The sequence below is a fragment of the Orycteropus afer genome, unplaced genomic scaffold (assembly GCF_000298275.1).
Source record: "Orycteropus afer afer isolate SDZICR_OR568_19922 unplaced genomic scaffold, OryAfe1.0 scaffold00059, whole genome shotgun sequence".
Lineage (NCBI taxonomy): Eukaryota > Metazoa > Chordata > Mammalia > Tubulidentata > Orycteropodidae > Orycteropus > Orycteropus afer.
In genome coordinates, this window is record NW_006921646.1 from 4,536,274 (window position 1) to 4,559,822 (window position 23,549).

At 38.8% G+C, this 23,549-nt stretch overlaps 1 protein-coding gene across 1 annotated transcript in view; it reads right to left on the minus strand.

Annotated features, from left to right (window-relative positions):
* SLC26A8 (solute carrier family 26 member 8) overlaps positions 1-16,345 on the minus strand; it is a 98,721-nt gene extending 82,376 nt beyond the window's left edge. The window contains 3 exon segments of the mRNA XM_042780754.1: positions 9,958-10,097; positions 13,065-13,153; positions 16,160-16,345. Of these exon segments, the coding sequence (XP_042636688.1) occupies positions 9,958-10,097; positions 13,065-13,153; positions 16,160-16,345 (415 nt within the window).
* Positions 16,346-23,549: the final 7,204 nt, after the last annotated feature.

The following is a 23,549-nucleotide window of genomic DNA, read 5'->3' on the forward strand; positions in this document are numbered from 1 at the left end:
TGACATTTTTACAATGTTTTTCTATTCATGAGTATGGTATGTTCTTCCATTTAGGTAGATCTCTTATGGTTTCTTGGAGTAGTGATTTGTAGTTTTCTTTGCATAGGTCTTTTGTGTCCCTAGTGAGATTTATTCCCAAGTATTTTATTTTTTTGCTAGTTATTGCAAATGGTATTGATTTCTTTATTTTCTTTTCAGCAATCCAACTGATTTTTTGTATGTTGATCTTGTATCCCGCCACTATGCTAAATCTCTCAATTAGTCTCAGTAGTTTTTTTTTTGCTGAGTCTCTTGAGTTTTTTGTATAGGATCATGTCATCAGCAAATAGGGATAGTTTTACTTCTTCCTTACCAGTTTGGATGCCTTTGATTTCCCTTTCTTGCCTTATTGCCCTGGCTAGGACTTCCAATGCAATGTTGAATAGAAGTGGTGATAGAGGGCATCCTTGTCTGATTCCTGTTTGCAAAGGGAAAGATTTCAGCCTCTTTCCATTACGAATAATGTTGGCTGTTGGTTTTCCATATATGCCCTTTATTATGTTGAGGAATGTCCTTTCTATTCCTATTTTGCTTAGAGTTTTTATCAGGAATGGGTGTTGGATTTTATCAAATGACTTTTCTGCATTGATTGATATGATCATGTGGTTCTTTTCCTTTGTTTTATTTATGTGAAGGATGATGTTGATTGTTTTTCAAATGTTGAGTCATCCTTGCATACCTGGTATGAACCCCACTTGGTCATAATGTACTATTTTTGGATATGTTGTTGGAGTCTATTGGCTAGTATTTTGTTGAAGAGTTTTGCATCTATATTCTTGAGGGGTATTGGTCTGTAGTTTTCCCATTTAGTGATATCGTTGCCTGGTTTTGTTATCAAGGTTATGCTTGCTTCATAAAATGAGTTTGGGAGGATTCCATCCTTTTCTATGTTCTGGAATAGTTTGAGCAGGATTGATATCAGTTCTTCTCTGAATGTTCAGAATTCGCCAGTGAAACTGTCTGGGCCAGGGCTTTTTTTTTGTTGGTAATTTTTTTAAGACCTGTTTAACTTTTTCTTTTGTTGTGGATCTGTTTAAATTTTCTACCTCAGCTTCTGTTAGTTTAAGTAAGTAGTATGTTTCTAGAAATCTGTCCATTTCTTCTAGATTTTCAAATTTTTTGGAGTATAGTTCTTCATAGTATCCTGATATTATCCTTTTAATTTCTGTTGGTTCTGTTGTGATGTCACCCAATTCATTTCCTATTCCTGTTATTTGTATTCTCTCCCTCCTTTCCTTTGTTAAATTTCCAAGTGGTTTGTCAATTTTATTAGTCTTTTGAAAGAACCAACTTCTTGTTGATTTTTTCTACTGTCTTTCTATTTTCTGTTTCATTGATTTCTGCTAGAATCTTCATTATTTCTTTTCTTCTGGTGACTGTAGGCTTTTTTTTGCTGCTCTTTTTCTAATTGTTGGAGATGTTGGACTAAGGTGTTGATTTTGGCTCTTTCTTCTTTTTTGATGTGCACATTTATTGCTATAAATTGGCCTCTGATCACCGCTTTTGCTGTGTCCCAAAGATTTTGGTATGTTGTGTTTTCATTCTCATTTGATTAAAGGAATTAAAAAATTTAAAAAATTCATTTTTTATTTCTCCTATTACCCAGTCATTTTCAAGGAGGGTGTTATTCAGTTTCCATGTGATTGCTCTTTATCCATTCATCTTCCTATCATTTATTTCTAATTTTACAGCATTGTGATGTGAGAAGATGCTTTGCAGTATTTCAATGTGTTTAAATTTATTAAGGCTTGCTTTGTGGCCCAACAAATGGTCTATCCTGGAGAATGTTCCACGTGCACTGGAAAAGAATGTATATTGTGCTGTTGTTGGGTGAAGTGTTCTGTAGATGTCTATAAGGTAAAGTTGGTGGATTGTATTGTTTAGTTCTTCAGTGTCATTGTTGAGTTTCTTTCCGATTGTTCTATCTGTGATTGAAAGTAATGTATTAAAGTTTCCTATTATGACTGTGGAGTCATCTATTTGTTTTTTCAATTCTGTTAAAGTCTGATTTATGTATTTTGGGACCCTTTCATTGGGTGCATAGATATTTATTATTGTTATGTCCTCTTGTTCAATCAATTCTTTAATCATTATATAATGTTCTTCTTTGTCTCTTATGGTGGTTTTGGTCTTAAAGTCAGTTTTATCAGAAATTAATATTGCCACTCCTGATCTTTTATGGTTGCCATTTGTTTGATATAGCTTTTTCCAACCTTTGATTTTTAGTCTATTTGTGTCTAAAGTGTGTCTCTTGTAGACAGCATATTAATGAGTTATATTTTCTTATCCAGTCTGCAACTCTCCATCTCTTGAGTGGTGCAGTCAATCCACTGACATTCCGTGTAATTATTGACAAGTATGGATTTATTGCTGTCCTTTTGTTAGGTGCTTTTTCGTGGTGTTGTTGATTTCTTTGTTCCATATAATTTTCTGTGCTGGGCTTGTTTTGTTTATGAATCATGTTATTACTTCCTTAGTTGCTACTATTTTAGTATTTACTAAATATTTGTGCTTGTTCTCCTTTTTATTTTGATGTAAAGGTTTATCATTTTTCTTTGAGGTTACCCTGTGATTTATAATTTTCTTGCCAAGTTTAGAACAGTCATTCTGTCTTGAAGCTGTCTTGACTTCCCTACCATTTAGAAGTTCTGTAACTACCCAGTTTTTTCCCTCTTTTTAGTTTGTAGTTGTCCTCATTTGCCAAATGATGTCTCTGGTTCCATGTTTACAATCTTGTAGGCTTCTTTACTTTGGATACTTTTGTAACTGGGTTGGTTTCTGGGTTATGTCATCATTTGTGTCAATGGTCAGCTGTTGTTTGCTGTCATTGGTTCTTTGTCCAAAGAAGTCCCTTAGCATCTCTTGTAAGGTTAGTCTGGTGTTAACAAATTCCCTTAATTTCTGCTTATCTAGAAATGTCCTAATTTCACTATCATATTTGAAGGAAAATTTTGCTAGGTATCTAATTCTTGGTTGGAATTTTTTTCCTTCAGGGTTTTGTATATACCATCCCATTGTCTTCTCTCCTGAATGGTTTCTGCCAAGAAATCCAAGCTTAGTCTTACTGGTTGCCCCTTGTAGGTAACTTTTCTTTTTTCCCATGTTGCTTTCAGGTTTCTTTCTTTGTCTTTGGTTTTGGTGAGTTTGATGATGATATGTCTTGGTAATTTTCTTTTGGGGTCTATCCTGTTTGGGGTTCACTGGACTTTTTGAATGGATATATTCTCATCTTTCATCATACCAGGGAAATTCTCTTCCAACAAATCTTTGACAATTTTCTCTGTGATTTTATTTGTCTCTTCCTGTTCTGGAATTCCGATTATATGTAAGTTATTCCTTTTGTTGGTATCCCACATGAATCTTAGGCTTTCTTCATTTTGTTTTGATCTTTTTTCTGATTGACCCTTTCCAAAGACGTATTGAGGTATTTGTCTTCAATTTCACTAATTCTGTCTTCCACTGATTCAGTTTACTCCTTTGCCCATTCAATGTGTTATCTATTTCTGAGAATTTAGTATTAATCTTCTGGATTTCTATGTGTAGATTTTGTATCATTTCTAATTTTTCATTTATTTTGTCATTTTGTTCTTGTATTGTCTTTCAAAATTGTTCTAGGGTTTTCTCTGTGTTTTCCTCAATTTTGTCAGTGTTTTCCTTGATCTCTCTCTCAATCTGTTGAAGGCACCTAAATATAATTCTTTTGAATTCCTTACCAGGGAGTTCTAATGCTGCTTCTTCCTCAGGAATGTGTTCTGGGTCTGTATCCTGGTCCCCTGTTTCTCCTGCTTTATCTTGCTTTTTTGTGTGGACAGTGATGCTCTGTTGTCTCCAAGGCATTGTGACTTTTTTGTGTTTATATTCAATTGGTGATTGTCTCTTGAGTGATTTGCCCAAGATTTTCATTTTGTTTGTTTTATTTGGATGTTATCTAACTACGTAGTGTACTGTGCTCCTCTATTCGCTAGTTGGAAGCACTTATACACTCATCCTCTGTCTCCTTTCCCATTGTCAGCCTCCCATATGTCACTGTCATCCTTGGCAAGCAGACCATACTCTTAGGTCCCTAGAATATGAATGAGAATGCTGTCATTTTAAGTATCCAAAATGGCCACCTCTTGCAAACATTCAAAATGGCTGCACCCTTGGTCACTTTAAATACCTAAAATGGCTCCTGCTTGTAAACAATCAAAATGGCTGTGCCCTCCAGACAGCTGAAAGTCCTCAGCAGTGGAGTCTCTCTCTTTGCTCTTTCCCTTCCTAGTCATCAGCCCCTAGCGCAGTTGTCCCTCCAGCCCTCGGTGACCAGGGCAGATCTTTATGTCAATTCTCAGGTCCCAACACCACTTGGAAATATTCAGGCTGTTGGTTCCATCAGAGTATCTGACAGTCCATAGCTCCATCTGTCTCTGTACTCACTATTTTCATTCAGGTTCTTCCATTAGTTGCCACTTAATCCAGTTCTGTATACTTCCCTTCAAAGCTCAGGGCTCCAGGATTACCTTCTGTATCTTCATCAATTGGTTTCTGTTTTCTTTGTTGCAGAGGGTCTATGTAGCTTGTCTGCCTAATCTGCCATCTACCAGAAGTCTGATCCAGCACATTTTAAATAAGATCTTCACCATGTAGTATTTTTGTTTCATTTGAAGAAAATTACTGAATCATTAGGTACTACCTATTCAAATGTAAAACTTTTGAATCAGTCATACCATAAATAATGGAGTGTGGGAAATTCAAAAGTTTTACTTACATTTGAATAATTAGCACCTAATGACTTAATACTTAGAACAACACACAATCCCAAAGTCAGCTAACAAGAATTGCTTGGATTCATTCACTCATATAATTATGTCATCATCATTGCTCAGCAAATATTTTTTGAAACTGCTGGATACTAGGTATATTTATACATTCTAACATGATTCATATTTTAGTATCAAATTACTCCGATGACTTAGCAATAAGACGTCCTCCAACTCTGACCATAATTGAAGGACTTGTGATAAGTGGGAGTCAGTAGGGGACGCACAGTTAATAGCATCAATGCCAAGAGTTTGCTCTCCCATTACAGTACCACAGGAACACCTTGGAGACTTTCTGATAATTTCCTGGGACTAAATGTATCCATGGGAGCTCTGGTGGTGTAGTGCCTAAGGCATTTGACTACTAACCAGAAGGCTGGTGGTTCAAACCCACAAGCCACTCCTCAGAAGGAAGGCTGGGCAATCTACTTCCATAGTGATACCATCTTGGAAACCCAAGGAGGGTTTGTTATGAGTCGGATCCTACTTGACAGCAGTGAATTTGGTTTTTTGGTAAATGTATCCATAGAAATTAATCATTTTTGTTTGTAGTTGCCACATGGCAATTTCTTTATGCAGTAATGGTACTAGCACACATGGTACCTTTATTCTGGTAATGCAAGCCTGGTTTAATATTAAAATATCAATTAATATAATCTTACATATTAACATCTAAGGATAAAAACTACATGATCATGTCAATAGATGCAGAAAAAGCATTTAACAAAACAAAATGTCCACTCATGTTAAAAATTCTCAGCAAAACAAAATAGAAAGGAACTTCCTCAACCTAATAAAGAGAATTTATAAAAGTGCTCCAGCTAAAATCTTATTTAATAATAAAAGGCTAACTAACTACTTCTTCCCCCTAAGATCAGGAACAAGGCAAGAATGTTTGTTCTCACCACTGTTACGCAACACAGTATTGGAAGTCTTAGCCGGTGCAATAAACAAGAAAAAGTCATAAAACACACTGAGATAGAGAAGAAAGAAATAAAACTGTCCCTATTCACAGATAACATGATTGTCTATGTAGAAAGTTCCAGGGAATCTACAAAGATTCTTAGAACTAGTAAGTGAGTGTATGGATATAAGATCAACATGTAAAAATCAATTATATTTCTCTGTACAAACAATGTAACATTGGAAAATGAACTATAAAAAATAATTACCACTATAATAGCTCCCCAAAATGAAATTTTAAGTGTAAGTCTAACATGTATAATGTATAATATGTATAGGATGTATATACTAAAAACTACAAAAGGCTGATGAAAGAAATCAGAGAAGACCTAAATAAGTGGAGAGGTATACCATAATCATGGACTGGAAGATTCAACATAATATCTATTCTCCCTAAGGTGATCCATAGATTTAACAAATACCTATTAAAATTTCAGCAGGATTTTTTATAGATATGGAAAAGTTGATTCTAAAATTTACATGGAAATTTCATATAGCCAAAGCAATTTTGAGAAAGAACAAAGTTGGAGAAATCATACCACCCAATCTTAAGAGTCACTATAAAGCTACAATAATCAAGACAGGTGGTATTGGTAAAAGGATAGATTCTTCAATGGAACAGACTAGATGATCTAGAAATAGACTCACAAAAATAAAGCCATTTGATCTTTGACAAAGATATGAAGGAAAAAACAAGTGAATGGAGAAAGGGCAGTATTCGTTAAAATGATGTTGAAAATGTAACAAAAATAAACCTTGATGGGACAACCAGAAAGGAAATATTGAGAATGTATGCATTGTGAAGAATGTCAATATCACTGAACAATTTGTATAGAAATTATTGAATGAGACTCTTAACTGCTATGTAAATCTTCATGGAAAACACAATAAACTAAAATTTAAAAAATTAAAAAAAGAACCTTAACCTAAACTTTATACCTTATACAAAGATTAACTTAAAATGGGCTATAGATTTGAATGTGAAACATGAAACTACAAAACTTTCAGAAGAAAATCTCCATGACCTGTCATTAGGTAAAGAATTCTTAGATGTGATAGCAAAAGCACAATCCATAAAAGAAAAAAGAAAATTGGACTTGATGAAAATGAAAAACTCTTGCTCTACCAAAGACACTGACAAGAGAATGAAAAGAAAATGTTTGTAAATCATATCTTACAAAGGAATTGTGTCCAGAATATATAAACAAATCTCAAAAGCCAACAATAAGAAAATAAAAATCTCAATTAAAAGAATGGGCAAAGACTGGAACAGACACTTCATTTTGCTATCCTTACTTTAGGAAAACAAATAAGCATATGAAAAGATGATCAACCTCATTAGATCTTAGGAAAATGCAAATTAAAACCATGATAAGATACCATTACATACTTCTTAGAATGGTAAAAATGAAAAAATACAGTCAATTAGACTTATTCCAAATTAAAACTTTTGATCTATGAAGACCCAGTTAAGAGAAACAAAAGACAAGCTATGAATTAAGAGAAAACATTTATAAAGAACACATTTGACAAAGGATTAATACCTAGAAGACATAAAGAAAATTCTTAAAATTCAAGAATAAAAATGCAAAGAATCCAATTAGAACATGCACAAAAGACACTTGAAGACAGTTCATGAAGATATGCATATAGCAAATAAGCACATGAAAAGATATTCAGACATCATTAGCCATTAGGGAAATGCAAAATAAAACCATAATGAGATTTTACTACATACCTATCAAAATTGCTCAAACTAAAAATTAATAATAATAATAAAAGCTGGCAATATTAAATAGTGGTAAGGATAGAGAGAAACTGGATAACTTATAGATTGCTGGTGGGAATGTAAAATGGTATACCCACCATGAAAAACAACTTGGCAGTTCCTTAAACTAAACACACAATACAACATACAACCCAATAATTGCACCCCTGGGCATTTATCCCACATAGAAACATGTATATGAATATTCATAACAGCTATATTTGTAATAGCTAATAACTGGAAACAATCTAGATGTTCAATGGGTGAATGGTTAAACTATGGTGCATTTATGCCATGGAATACAGCTCAGCAATAAAAAGGAACAAACTATTGATACCCATAACAACCTGGATGAATCTCCAGAAAATTACGCTGGGTGAACAAAAGCCAATCCCAAAAGGCTATATATTGTATGATTCCATTATATAACATTCTCTAAATGGAAAAATTATGTAAGTGTAGAATAATAGATTAGTAATTGCCAGAGGTTAAAGAGGACGTAGGGCAGGAGGGAAGTAGGTATGGCTATAAAGAGGCAACATAAGGGATCTTTGTGGTAATGAAAATGTCCTGTATCTTGACTGTATCAACACCAATATCCTGGTTGTGAGACTGTAGATAGTTTTGCAAGAAAATATCACTGACAAACTGAGTGAAGGGTACATAGGATCTCTCTGTATTTTTTCTTACCAATGCACATGAATTTATAATTATCTCAAAATAAAAAGTTTAATTAAAAATACTGACAATATCAAGTGCTGATGAGGATGTGAGGAACTAGAATTCTCACGTATTGCTGGTGGGAATGTAAAATGGTTAGGTGCAGCCACTCTGGAAAACAGTTTGTCAGTTTCTTACAAAGTCAAACGTATACTTACCTTATGACCAGAAATCCTACTCCTGGTATTTACCTTAGAGTAATGAAAACTATATTCACACAAAAACTTGTACATGAATGTTCATAGTAACTTTGTGATAGCTAAAACCTGGAAACAACCCAATGTCCACTTACAGGTAAATGGATAAACCAACTGCAGAACTTCCATACAACGGAATGATTATTACTCAATAATAAAAATACAAACTATTAATATATATAACAACTTACATGAATCTCATAGACCTAATGCTGAATGAAAAAAGTCAACCTTAAAAGGTTATATACTGCATAATTCCATTTATATGACATTCTCAAAATAACAAAATGATGATGATTAATCAGTGCTTGCCAGAGGTTAGGGGTTGGGGAAGGGTGTGATTAAAAAGAGAGGGCACAAAGAAGTTCTGGGGGGATACAATTGTTCTGTATCCTGATTGTGGTGGTGGTTACACAAATATAAATTCATAGAATTGTACACCAAAAGGAAATAAAGTCAATCTTAGTGTATGATAATTAAAAACCAGTAAGTAAAAAGCAGTCTTTTTCTCCAACTGTGCCTCTTCCCTGTGTCAGTGTTAGATTTCAGCCACTACTTGCCCCTTTGGCTGGACTCCTTTGTGCTTTGTACAAACTACACAATCTCAAGCTTCAACCCTTCCTGGTTGTCCTCAGAAGAATAGAAAAATGGCAGTATTTAAAGACGATGTGGGGAACTGTGAACTACTTGACTGAAAGATTAACAAAGCCCTTCTTCTTTCTCTGTGGATAAATTTGATCTTGGGTTAACTTTCTAGCTCTGTTTCCCTGGAAACCTAATAAAAGTAGAATGTCAGCTGTGTTTACCAGGCAACATTGCTTATAGCAAAAATGAGCCCCATTGGTTTGTATACTCCATCTGGACAAAGCAGACTGTGGATGAACTATAAACATACAGTGGGAACCCCTACCTTTAGGACTCTAAGCACAGTGATGCTTGTAACTGGGCATGTCCATTTTTTAACCCTGGATCAACACTCATTGGACTGTTATAAGAAATGTTGGTTCCTATTGGTGAAATGAGGCTTCTAAGGCCCACATAGCTCCTGTACTGTTCTCTGTCATCTTGTTCTCTTACATCTGAATTGCTACTTAGAAGACCAAAGAGTAAGCCCTGAACTTCTATGTGACCAGCTGTTAAGACTCCCGTGAAGAGCTCTTAGCTTGTTGGGTTTCTTATCCTTCACTTTTGTATGTGAGGTCTATTATAGTCATGTGAGTATGAAATGACTAGTGAAGCAAAAAATGACCAAGAGTAAGCACTGCAAATACTGTGGAAAGTATTCAGGGGTCTAAACTAAACTGAGTCTTTTGGAATCACCTTGGAGGGGTTAGACATCTGGCAGGTAAGAGTACAAATAAATGGTACTGATGTGAATGGAATTCAAAGTTTTTTTTCCTTTTCATCTAGCACAAACCCTGGGCAAGGTGATTAACCATGTTTGAGTAAAAAGGCTTTGTATCTTTCTTACCTTGGGGAACTTGCACAAGACCAACACTTAGACCAGCAAGCAAATCTCCAAGAAGCCAATCCTTGAATCGATACAAACATACCCACTCTAGGAAGGGAAAGATCATAAGCATGCATCTTAAGAACATATGCCATGAGCAGCTGTGAGAAAGAAGAGCACACACTTGGTTAGGTTCTCCAAAGAAAAAGCCTACCCAGCCAAGAAAAGGAACAATGCACAATCCTTCCTCCCATACAGCAGATTCTCAATGTCAGCACTATTAAAATTTTGGGTGAGGTAATTCTTTGTTTGGGGCTATTCGGTGCATCATAGAGTGTTCAGCAATGCCTTTGCTTTCTGTCTGCTAGATGCCAGTAGAATCTTCCCTGCCCAATTACAACAACCAAAAATGTCTCCAGACATGGCCAAATATTTCCTGGGGGCAAAATCACCTCTGATTGATTTGTAATCAGTAATATTGGTGGAAGGCAGGAGGACTTAACACATTTCATTTCATTCCCATTTACTAAAATTTTTATTGAACATTAACTCTGAAATTTATAGAAAATACAGAATATTAAGTCTTACACTTCAGGACTTAGTCACATAAAGAAAGGGTTATAAAACAAAGCTTTATCATCTAACCCAAAATTATAACCAATTTTGCTCCCCAAGGGACATTTGGCAATGTCTAGAGACATTTTTGATTATCACAACAGACATCTAGTGAGTTGAGGCCAGGGATCTTGCTACACATCCTATCATGCACAGAAAAGCCTTCTACAACAAAGAGTATTTGGTCCAAAATGTCAGTGATGCTGAGGTTGAGAAACCCTGCTTTAACCTTTAGATCATCTAAAAGAGCAGAATTGCAGTAAGTTAAGTAAATACATACCAATTTGGCTTTAAACTACTTTTTGCTATTTACATTTTAGCATGGGCCAAAAGCAAAAAGTATGGAGATTTTCCATGTGTGAGCTGTAGCTAGGTAATTAGGATTTGACTATAATAACAAATGTAACGTTGGTGTATATAAGACTAATACATGCTCAGAAAAGAAATTATTTCACACGTTTGACTGTCACAACTATGAGCATTACTAACCCTAAGTTAATTACGACAAATCAGTGGAAGAGACTCTGCTAAAGTCACACTAGTATGGGCAGAGCTAGGATTAGAAACCAGGTGTCTGATTCCTAGTTCAGTGTTCTAGCCACTGTATTATTTCAACAGTTCCTACTGATAGCTGTTAAATTCTGCTCAGAAGGTTGCTATTTTTATGAGAGTCCCTGGGTGTGAGGCAGATGCACCAAATGTGTTTTCTCCAATTATGACTCCCTATGGGAAAGGGAAAGGAGCTCTGGTAGTGCTGTATTTAAAGCATTGGGCCACTAACCAAAAGGTCGGCAGTTCGAACCCACCAGCCACTCTGTGGGAGAAAGATGAGGAAATCTGCTTCTGTAAAGATTTACAGCCTTGGAAACCTTATGGGGCAGTTCTACTCTATCCTCTAGGGCTGCTATAAGTCAGAACCAACTTGATGGCAATGGGATTTTTATGGGAAAGAGAAAGGAACCCTGGTGGCACAGTATTTGAGCACTAGGCTGCTAACCAAAAGACTGGCAGTTCAAACATATCCAGCAGCTCTGTAGGAGAAAAGATCTGGCAACCTGCTCCTGTAAAGATTACAGCCTAGGAAGCCCTATGGGGCAGTTCTACTCTGTCCTATAGGGTTGTTGTGAGTTGGAACTGACTTGAAGGCACACAACAACAACATGGGAAAGGAAGGGAGCTGTGGTGGGACAAACAGTTCAGCACTTAGCTGCTAACCCAAAGGCTGGCCGTTTGAACCCACCCAGTGACTCTGCAGGAGAAAGACCTGGCAATCTGCTTTTGCAGAGATCACAGCCAAGAAAACCCTATGGGGCATTTTGCTCTGTCATGTGGGGTTGCTATGAGTCAGCATTAACTCTATGGATACTAACAACCACAACACAGAAAAGGGCCAGAGCATGACGCTGGGGCAATTTTTTCCTTCACCTGACCTAATTTCCCCTCCTTTCAATATGCTACTTGGCAGAACATCAGCCACCCTAGGCAGTCCATTAAAGCTTTTTACCAAGGAACCAAAAAAAAAAACAAAACTCACTGCCATTGAGTCGGATCCGTCTCATAGCGACCCCTCCTTGAGTTTCCAAGGGTTTACCACAGAAGTAGATTGCCCAACCTTCCTTCTAAGGAATGGCTAGTGGGTTTGAACTGCCAGCCTCTGGTTAGCAGTCAAGTGCCTTAGGCACTACACCACCAGACCTCCTTTTTACCAAGGAAAGAACAAAAAAGAAAAGAAAAGAAAAGAAAAAATCTTGGTGTGATTAGGACCTAAGACTGAAAGAAATCATGGAGAGGGTTAAGGAATAGAAATTGAAGGAACTGAGGGATTTAGACCTAAATCTGGATTTTGGTGAAAGTATCTTAAAAGTGAGGAAAGTAAGAGTGTATGTGAAAGCATAGGGCAGAATTTGACAAGAAAAGGAGGAGCTGCTGTTGCTAACTAAGAGGAAGATGAGCGGTTCTGTGCAGAAAGGAAAAAAATGGTCTTACTTTAAAAACACTTGTAGAGTGCTGTGTACAAGATGTTTTACAAATACACTTTAAATACTCAAAATTATCTTATGAGGTGTTGTTGTTGTTGTTGTATGCCATCGAGTCAGACCTGATTCATAGCAACCCCTCCTTGGGTTTCCGAGGTGCCATCACTATGGAAGTAGATTGGCCAACCTTCCTTCCAAGGAGTGGCCTTCTAGTTAGCAGTCAAATGCCTTAGGCAATGCGCTACCAGAGGTAGGCACTATTAAAACAAACAAAGAAACAACAACAAAAAACTATTGGCATTGAGTTACCTCTAATTCACGGCAACCCCAAGTGTGTCAGAATAGAGTTGTGCTCCGGAGGGTTTTCCGTGGCTGATATTTTGGAAATAGACCACGTTTCTACTAAGGCACTTCTGGGTGGACTCAAAACTCCAAACTTTTGGTGAGCAGCTGAATGAGTTAACCATTTGCATCACTCATTATTGTCCCCATTTTACAGACTCAGAAACTGAGGCACAATAGGACTGGATAGCTTACCCAAGGTCACATAAGTGGGAAGCAGTGGAAGTAGGATTCAAACCCAGTTAGTATGGCTTCAGAGCCTTGCTCTTCACTACTGTTTTGTGCTACCTGTCAGGCTGAAATTCAGAAGTGGGGAGAACTGTATGTTTTAGAAATAGGGAATAAGAACTGTTCTAAAAGCCCAAGGGAGCCAATCAGGGCAGATTTAAGTGTCTAAATGGCATGGTAAGGGAGTTAGATTAAAATTGCTTTGATAATACCTGTTTGCAAAGAGGGTAAAATCAGGAAAAGACTCTCATTTTGTAAAGACAAAGCCAATGTGGCCCCCAATCCCTCCTTGATATATTTTGGCCGACCCTTCCTAGAATGGAGGAAATGAGAGTGGTGACATAGGACTGCGGAGGGGCATCCAAGACCAGAGGTATATCTAAGGAAAATAGCACCTATGGCAAGCACTGAAATTGTGCCCCTGTCCAAACATCTGACACTCAACTGTCAGATAACTTTACCATAATATCAGCTCAAAAATATAAGTCAAGCTCATTAATCTTTTACTTAACATATTATGGCACTACATGAAAATTATAATTGCACCTTCCTTGTTTTCACTGATGAAAACTGGTCTATGATGTGCTCAGATTTTTTTTTTTTTTTTTTTCAGTTTATTCTCTTTCTACACTCAGCAGAGCAGGATCACACATTGTCTTGACCCATAAAGGCTCTTGAATACCACAGTATTGGTTTTAACCTGCTGAATGACCTTTTATAGCTGGAGATGGAAACTGCTAATGGTTAGTAGAAACTGTTCAGTGGCACACAAATCCCTTGATACCCAGGGTACAGGCTATCCCCATACCTGCTGGACCTTAGATATGCCTCTGGCCAAGACCACAACTTACAAAAACCAGAGTATGACAAAAGAGGATGCCTCCAAGACAGGAAGGTCTGATACAGACCTATGCAGATGACTTCCTCCCTTGTCACACCAAACCCAAAACCCACTGCTGCTGAATCGACTCTGACACATAGTGACTATACAGAGCACAGTAGAACTGACCCATAAGGTTTCCAAGGTTGTACATCTTTACTGAAGCAGACTGTCTCATTGTATTCTAATATCATTCTATTCTAACAGCATTCTATTCTAACTGCTGTTCTAACAGCAGTTGAGCACTTGAACCACTGGCACCACCAGGGCTCCTTCCTTGTCACACACACAAATAAACGAACAAAAACACCCCAAAAACTCATTGCCATCGAGTTGATTCCTACTCATAGTGAACCCCTTTGGGTTTCTGAGGTAGTAGATCTTTATGGAAGTAGATAGCCCAGTCTTCCTTCTGTGGAGTGGCTGGTGGGTTTGAACTGCCAGCCTTCTGGTTAGCAGTCAAATGCTTTAGGCACTATACCACCAGAGCTCCTTTCCTTCTCACCCAGCACTCACTGTACACATCAATTATGGGCAATATAAATCCAGAGTGTGAGTGAGGATAACTACAATGAGTAAGGTTAATATCCTGATGTAGGTCACCCTGGGTTCTTACCTTGGGGTCTGTGAACCTCCAACAAGTCTGTAGATAGTATTTGGGGAGAGCAAGGGGTTTCTGTAAACTTGGATGGGAAAAATTATGTCTTTATTTCCACTAACTGCAAGCTGAAATTTATCATTTCCTTCCATAATGATTGTTGACAATAAACCACAATAGCAGAACTTAACTTTGTCACCAAGAGATATCACAAATACTTTCATATCACATTACAATTGTTGCAGGTTTCTTGAAATATCATTTCTATCACTACCTTGAAATTACGGTAGTTATTAGATCCACATTATTAAATAAAGCAATTTTTTAAAAAATATTTTGACCATTATATTCCAACCTAACTGCTTTCCTTTATAATCCAATATATTTTATGCATTAAAATTTATTCTGGAGAGATTAATAAGCATCACTAGACCGTTAAATGATTCATAGCACAAAAACAGCTAAAGATAGAGTAGGAGAACAATATGGAACAAAAGTCAAAATCATAAAAAAAATAAAATAAAAGGGACCAGGTTTGCTGGTCTGATAGAGCCTGATGGAACCCCTGAGACTATGGCCCCTAGCCGCCCTTCAGGTCTGGAATTGAATCCATACTGTGGCTTCCAGCCAAACAAAAGACAGACATATGAACTGAACGTTTACATTAGGTAGAAACACTCCTTGGAGAGAACAATCATGGGAAAATAGAAGGGCTGTATGCACAGGGAGACAGCTCAGGGGGCAGGAGTGCATAGAGAGAATGACACAGGGAAGAGGTAACTATGGGGAGGAGGTGAGAGGGGAGCTATTGAGTTGTGGGAAATTGCAGTCAATGACATGAGACAAACTGTATGTGAGCTGCTGTATGGAAAATGAATTTGCTCTGTAAAATTTCATCCAAATTACAATAAAAATTAAAACAAACAAACAAACAAAAAACAGGTAAAGAGCTCCTGAGCTGTAGGACCTAGCTAGTCACGTAGTCTCTGGCATCTCTCCAGAGGTAGTGGTGGTGAGTTTTACACTGAAGACCATGAGGACTGTGGATTCCATCAGATGTGAGGCTCGAAGATCTCATTCTGCCACCATTAGTCCACCATGGTTGCCTCTATTTGTCAGAACACTGATTAATCATATATTTATTAGATATTTATCATCCCTAGATGATGTCGGAGGAGCTCTGGTAGCACAGAGTCTAGGGCACTTGACTGCTAACCAGAAGTCTGGCAGTTCAAATCCACCAGCAGCTCCTGGAAAGGAACATTGGGCAATCTACTTCCAAAGAGATACTACCTCGGAAACCCAAGGAGGGGTCACTATGAGTTGGGTCCAACTCAACAGCACATAACAACAACAACGGATAATGTTCGGGGCACTCAAGGTCTTTATGCTCAAGAAGCGAACAGTCAAGAAGGTGCTACAAGACAAACCCAAACAAAACAAAACAAAACACCTGAAGAAAAATTACACAATAAATGGCATGGTTCTGAATGACAGGAAGTCAGAGAAGGAAGACAAAAGTGTGCACTAAGGAATCAGGCCAGGTTTTGGGTCCTGCCCAGGTTGGCAGCAGATCACACACACGCACCGGCACTGGACATGGTGTTTGAAGGTGGTGATGTTGATGTCCAGGTTCCCTGAGGAAGAGGCTTTCCTTCTGTGTTCCTGTTGAAAGGTTTCCTCATTATACACTTCGCGCTTAACATCATATGTGAAAGAATTTTGGTGATACTTAGAACTGAAACTCTGGGTACTCCTCTCTTGTTGCATTATTTCTGAAAGAGTAAAAAAGAGATCAAATGAAAAACAAATTTTAAAAAATTGAGATCCTCAGTACATTTTGGATGGAAATGAAATTTTCACATAATGATATTTTATATTTGCGTAACACATTTCAATTTTACAAAACTCTGCCTCATGTATTTGTAAACATTATACTCAAAATCACTCTACACATAAGACAAGATGTGTATTATCCTCATTTTCCAGATGGAGAAATGACAGCCCAGAAATGTAAGTAGTCTTGGCTATTTAATAATAATTAGAGTCAGGACTAGAACCCAGGTGTCCTGCTAGAAAGCCTTTTTGTTGTATTCACCTATGTTAATTTTCACTGAAAATATTAAGAGTTAAGGACTCAACACAACATCTTCTAACTTTCTCTCTAAAATAAACCACACCAAACTTGTTGCTGACCCTATAGAATGGAGTAGAACTGCCAAATAGGGTTTCCAAGGCTGTAAATCCTTATAGAAGCATAAAGCCACATCTTTCTCCCATGGAGTGCCTGGTGGATTTGAACTGTTGGCTTTCTGGTTCACAACTGAGCACTTTAACCACTGCGCCATGAGGACTTCTTCTACGTAAATTAGTATCCACCATTCTCTATCCCTTTATTGGCTTCACAACACTTGCAGCATCTGATTTGATATTTGTCTATTTGTCCATTGTCTGTCTATCCCACCAAAATGCAAGCCCAGGAGGCAAGACTTTGTGCATAGCTGTCTCCCCAGGGCCCAGAATATTATCTGATAATTAGCAGCCCCTTATCTTAGTTTTCTAGTGCTGCTCTAACAGAAATACCACAAGTGGATGGCTTTAACAAACAGAAATTTATTCTCTTACAGTTTAGGAGGCTATAAATCCAAGTTCAGAGTACCAGCATTAGGGGAAGACTATCTCTTTCTGTCTCTCGTGTTCCTAGGAGGATTCCAGCACAGGGACCCTGGGTCCAAAGGGCACACTCCACTCCTGGCTCCACTTCCTGGCTCCACTTTCTTGGTAGTAGTAGGTCTCCCTTCTCTGCTCCTTTCTCTGGCCATACCCCAGGGAAACTCCCCATAAATCTATCTATCTGATTAGTGTGATCAGTCTGTGATGGGACTTAAGGGTGTTGCAATCCACCCTTAATCTTAATCCATTTACACCTAATCAGCTCATCATATCAGGGGGTATGATTACACATCTGCCACATTACATCATCACGGCAACTTCTAAACCACTGAGAATCATAGCCCAGTCAAGTTGACACAAAGTTTTTGGGGAAATAATTCAATTCATGACAGATCTCAACTAATATTTCTTGAATCAACATCAAGTATCCAGTTAGGGGCATCACTGTGTAGCAGAATAAGCATTGCACAGGATGCCAGGACACTGGGGTCCTATTCCAGGCTTTAAAAAAATTTTTTTTTCCCTAACAAGTTGTAGGGAGCTCTGGTAGCATAGTGCCTAAGGCACTTGACTGCTAACCAGAAGGCTAGCAGTTCAAACCCACCAGCCACATCTCGGAAGGAAGATGGGGCAATCCACTTCTGTAGTGATACTGCCTCAGAAACCCAAGGAGGGGTCTCTATGAGTCCAACTCGATGCCACATAACAACAACAACAACAAGTTGTATGAGAGCTCTAGTGGCATAGTGCCTAAGGCATTTGACTGCTAACCAGAAGGCTGGCAGTTCAAACCCACCAGCCAGTCCTCAGAAGGAAGGTTGGGCAATCTACTTCCATCGTGATACCACCTCGGAAACCCAAGGAGGGGTCGCTATGAGCCGGATCCGATTCGATGGCAGTGAGTAACAAGTTGTATGATTGGGGACACGTTTGTTAGGCTCCGAGTTTCAGTTTCCTTACTTACAAAATTATGTCACTGTACTACATAATTTCTGAGGGTGCATTTAGCTTTAGAAACCTGTATTGCCTTCTCTCAAGAAAATGAGAAATGGGGGTTAACAAGGATGGATATAGATCCATCTCTGGAAGAAAGTATGGCCGTTCTTAACCATATGTTTGTGAGTAATAAAAAACACATAAACTCTAAAATTCTACATAAATGTAGAAAAGTATATACATATTACACAGATATAAAATGTACAGTTAAACATTCAAATTATGTAGATTACACAAATAGTTCTTTTATGGGTGAGGCTGAAAACAAGTTTAATGTATCAGCAACTGCAAAAACGGCATGGGGCAGCTTCTTCCTACCTCCTCTAACTTCACAAGGGGGAAGAAGGACCAACATCAGCAGCCCAAGGCTGATTCCTCTGAGGTAGAACTCAGACATGCCACCATCCTCCAAGCTTTTTGCCAGTTCTGACACCAACCATCCCACAACAGCACTCTCTACTTCTCTCCTGGGTTCAATAATTCATTGTAATGGCCACAAAGAACTCACAGTAAATACTTAATGATTATGGGGTTTATTGGAAAGTGACATGTTACAGTTCAGGATCAGAAAAAACTCAGGGTACAGCTGTTCAGTCAGGACAGCCTCTCTTCAGCCATGCTGCAGGCACATTTCTCTTTGGGCTTCAGCCTCTGTTCTCAGGCCATGTTACAAAGCTCTTTCAGCTTTGCTGATAGGCACCCAAAGAAGCATCCTGCTCTGCCAGCCAGCCTCTTTTCTTGCTCCATGGGCTGGAAAGCCTACCACTCTGTATTGTGCCAGTCTCTTGGTTCTGCTGCCTCTGTTGCCACTGCCTCTCTGCCTCTCTTTCTGCCGTCTCTTCAGTGCAGTTATCTCAAGTCCAAAGGACATGATCTACTATTGGCTCTTCTGTCTTGACAACAGTGAGATCTTCCCTTTCTCCCTCTGGGATGGCTCTTTTTAAGCCTAGCAAGATGGCAAAACTGACCATCCCCATGTTAAGGTTCAGTACACCTTATTTGAAGGAGCTCTGGTAGCATAGTGCCTAAGGCACTCGATTGCTCACCAGAAGGCTGGCGGTTCAAACCCACCAGCCACTCCTCAGAAGGAAGGTTGGGCAATCCTACTTCCATAGTGATACTGCCTCGGAAACCCAAGGAGGGGTCGCTATGAGTCGGGGCCAACTCAATGGCAAACAACAACAACAACAACAACACCTTATTTGAACAATTCCACCCCAAGGGTGCCATGTACCTTATTTACATTATTGGCAAGCTATCCAATCCCCTTGATGGGTCCCAATGCACCTCACACTTACATAGTTCCACCCAGTCATCTAGTGGGAATCACAAAGACCATGGTTAGAAAAGCCATACCAAGTAATTCACTGCACCACAGCAACTTTCAGAATGATCATGTAGCACCACCAGCATTATCATCACCAGCAATTCTTGAGCACTTACTGGATGCCAAGCATAATACTCAATATTTTAGATGAATCATTTCATTTAATTCCCACAGTAATCCTAGTACTACTATTGTTGCCATTTTACAGATGATGTCAATGAAGTTTTAGGAAAGTTAAGAAACTGGGCAATATTGAATTTTATCATCAAAGTATTGGATTGCAATAGAATACTGAATAACACCCAAGAACTAAAAAACAAACAAATAAAAAAATCCATTGACATCAAATTGATTCCAACTCATAGTGACCCTATGTGACACTATGATCTGAGGTGTGATGGGACTTAAGGGTAGTACAATCCACCCTTAATCTTAATCCTTTTACACCTAATCAGCTCATCACAGCAGATCCCATAATGGGGTATGATTATACATCTGCCACATTACGTCATTACATAAGTTCTAAGTAGACTTGCCCCATAGGTTTTCAAGAATGTAACCTTCACAAAAGCAGACAGCCGTATCTTTCTCCTGCAGAGTGGCGAGTAGGTACAAACCACCAACCTTTTGATTAGCAGTTGCTGAGCACCTGAACCATTGCACCACCAGGGTTCCCTATGTAGGAACTAAACAACACAAACCCAATTAAGAAAAAGAACTGGTTGGAGAGGACAGAGGGAATGAAAGAAGTATTTTACAATGCATCAATACATAAGAATTAGTACTTCATGTCTTTTACAAACAAAAACTGGCACTGTATATTAAAACAACATAAGTTCTTTTCCCCACCTATAGGATTACTGACCCAGTCTTCCTTACTTTTCCCATGTAATCTCACAATAAACTCTCATTACTAGAATTTATCTGTTCCTGCCAACTTAAAAAAGCCTAATTAACCTGCTAATTATATTGAGATTATAAAAAATCACCATCCTGGATCAGATCCAAGGTCTAGAATCCAGCATTCATATTTGTTTTCAAAAGTGGCACTAAGGCTTCCAAAGACTTCTCCAAAAGAGTAAAAAGAGACCCTACAGATTGGGAAAAAGTATTTGGCAATGGCATATCTGACAAGGGACTTATCTCTAAAATTCATAGAAAACTCCAACACCTCAACAACAAAAAGACAAATAATCCAATTAAACAATGGTGTTCTGGCTACCTGGTGCTGCTCTGACAAGAAAATATACCACAAATGGGATGGCCTTATCAAACAGGAGTTTATTCTTACAATTTGGAGGCTTTAAGTCCAAGTTCAAAGTGCCAGGCTCTAGGGGCTGGGTGAAAGTCCCTCAACCTTGGGGTCCAGCTCTGCCTCCTGCTCCCGGCCCACTGGAGCTAGAAGCATTTCTTCACTCAGACAGCTGGTGGCTGCTGAGGCTGAGAAGCCCCAACGTTGACAAGTAAAATGGCACAGTCCCGATGTTACCAGACCACACAGCAGGCCATTAGCTTAAGTCCATTTTAAGTTCCAAGGTCGGCAGAGCATGGCAGGCTGCTGAGCAATGACACAGCTACATGCAGGGTCGAAGCGTGCCAAAGGCTAGAGACCATTCTCAAAGCATCTCCTTATATACAGGAAACAGACCACATTCCCTGAGGCAGCTACTCAGCTGCTCCCAGTAGATTCCACCATGGAGTTGATTACCAGTCTCATCATGGGGAATACAAATCCAGCTGCCCAGCCACTCAACCAGGCCTAGCCAATTTGACATACAAACATAACCATCACAATTGGGCAGAAGACATGAACTAACACTTCACCAAAGAGGATATTCAGGTGGCCAACAAACACATGAAGAAATGTTCATGATCATTAGCCATTGTTGTTGTTATGTCCCATGGAGTTGGACCTGACTCATAGAGACCCCTCCTTGGGTTTCCGAGGTGGTATCACTATGACAATAGATTGCCCAACCTTCCTTCCAAGGAGTGGCTGGTGGGTTTGAACCGCCAGCCTTCTGGTTAGTAGTCAAATACCTTAGGCACTAGGCTACCAGAGCTCCCCATTAGCCAATAGAGAGATGCAAATCCAAACAATAAGATACCATCTGGCCCCAGCACTAGTAGCAAAGTTCAACAAGACAGAAAATAACAAATGATGGCAAGGATGTGGAGAGATTGGGACTCTCATATGCTGCTAGTGGGACTGTAAAATGATACAACTACTGTGGAAAGCAGTATGGTGATTCCTTAAAAAGTTGGAATTAGAAATACCATTTGACCCAACCATTCCATTACTAGGTATATATCCTAAAGAAGTGAGAGCCAGGACAAAAACAGATACATGCACACCCATGTTCATCACAGCACTATTTACAATAGCAAAGAGATGGAAACAACCTAGGTGCCCATCAACAGAAGAATGGATAACCAAACTATGGTACATACACACAATGGAATACTATGCAACCCTAAAGAATAACGTAGAATCTGCAAAACACCACATAATGTGGATGAACTTGGAGAACATTATGCTGAGTGAAATAAGTCAATCACAGAAGAATAGATATTGTATTAGTCTGTTATTGTAAAAAGTCAAGGAAAGTTTTATATATGGAAGGAAATTTTCTTTGTTGGTTACCAGGGGTTACCAGGGGAGGGAAGGAGCACTTCTAGATAGAGAGAAGTAATGATTTGGGTGAAGGGAAGGGTAATGTACCAAATGTGAGTGATCAACATTGTGGCACTGAGGAAGAGGAAGAGAGAGAGGTGCTTGGGAGGTACAGCAACAAAGATGAACTGTTTTGCATCTATAATACTGTATTGTCAGTGATGGCAAACATTGATCTACAGGTGGATAGATGGGTGGATAGGATGAACGATTAGGTAGGTCTATGCAGGAGAAAGTGTGTCCATGACCATGTACAGAGTTGGCAGACAACGCTTCTACAAGGGTATCTGTATGTTCTGTAATAATTTCCAGGTATATAGCAGAGCTAACAAGGGACAAGATTGTAGTCACTTCTTGGCCACAGCCAGCTACCCAGAGGGAGCAAGTAGTTGGACCTGTGGGCTTGGGACCATAGTCACTCAACTGGCATAACATACTACACAAAAACATTGTTGCACATCCTACTTTGGCGAGTAGCAACTGGGATCTTAAAAGCTTGCAAGCGGCCATGTAGATCCAATGATGGGTCTCTCCCCATCCAGAGCAAAGAAGAATGAAGAAAACCAAAGATGCATGGAAACAATTAGTCCAAGTGACTGGTATACCATATGATCCTCAGCCTATATGACTAAGAGACCAGAAGAACTAGATGGTGCCCAGCTACAACTGTTAGCCACTAGGAGGGGGATCTATGTAGAAGATCCTAGATAGAGTGGGAGAACTATGTGGAACACAACTCAAAAATATAAAAAAAAAAAAAGGACCAGATTTGCTGGTCTGATAAAGCCTGGTGGAACCCCTGAGACTATGGCCCCTAGCTGTCCTTCAGGTCTGGAATTTAACACACTCCTGTGGCTTCCAGCCAAACAAAAGACAGGCATATGAGCTGAATATTTACATTAGGTAGATACACTTCTTGGAAAGATCATGGGCGAATAGAAGGCTTGTATATACATAGGGAGACATTTCGGGGGGCAGGTGTTCATGGGAAGGAAGGACACAGGGAAGAGGTGGCTATGGGGAGGAACTAGGAGGAGAGCTGTTGCATTGTGGGAGATTACAATGTCATGAAACAAAATATATGTGAACTGCTGTACGGAAGATGAATTTGTTCTTTAAACTTTTACCCAAATTACAATTTAAATACACACACACCCACACACACACACATACAATTAAACCTATAAATTACTTGAAAAAAGAAAGTGGCACTAAGGCAGGGAAAGGCCGGTGAAGTATGAGCAGGCAAGGTATGAACATCAAGAAATGGTGAGATCAGTGAGGGCTGGCCATTTGCCAGAAGT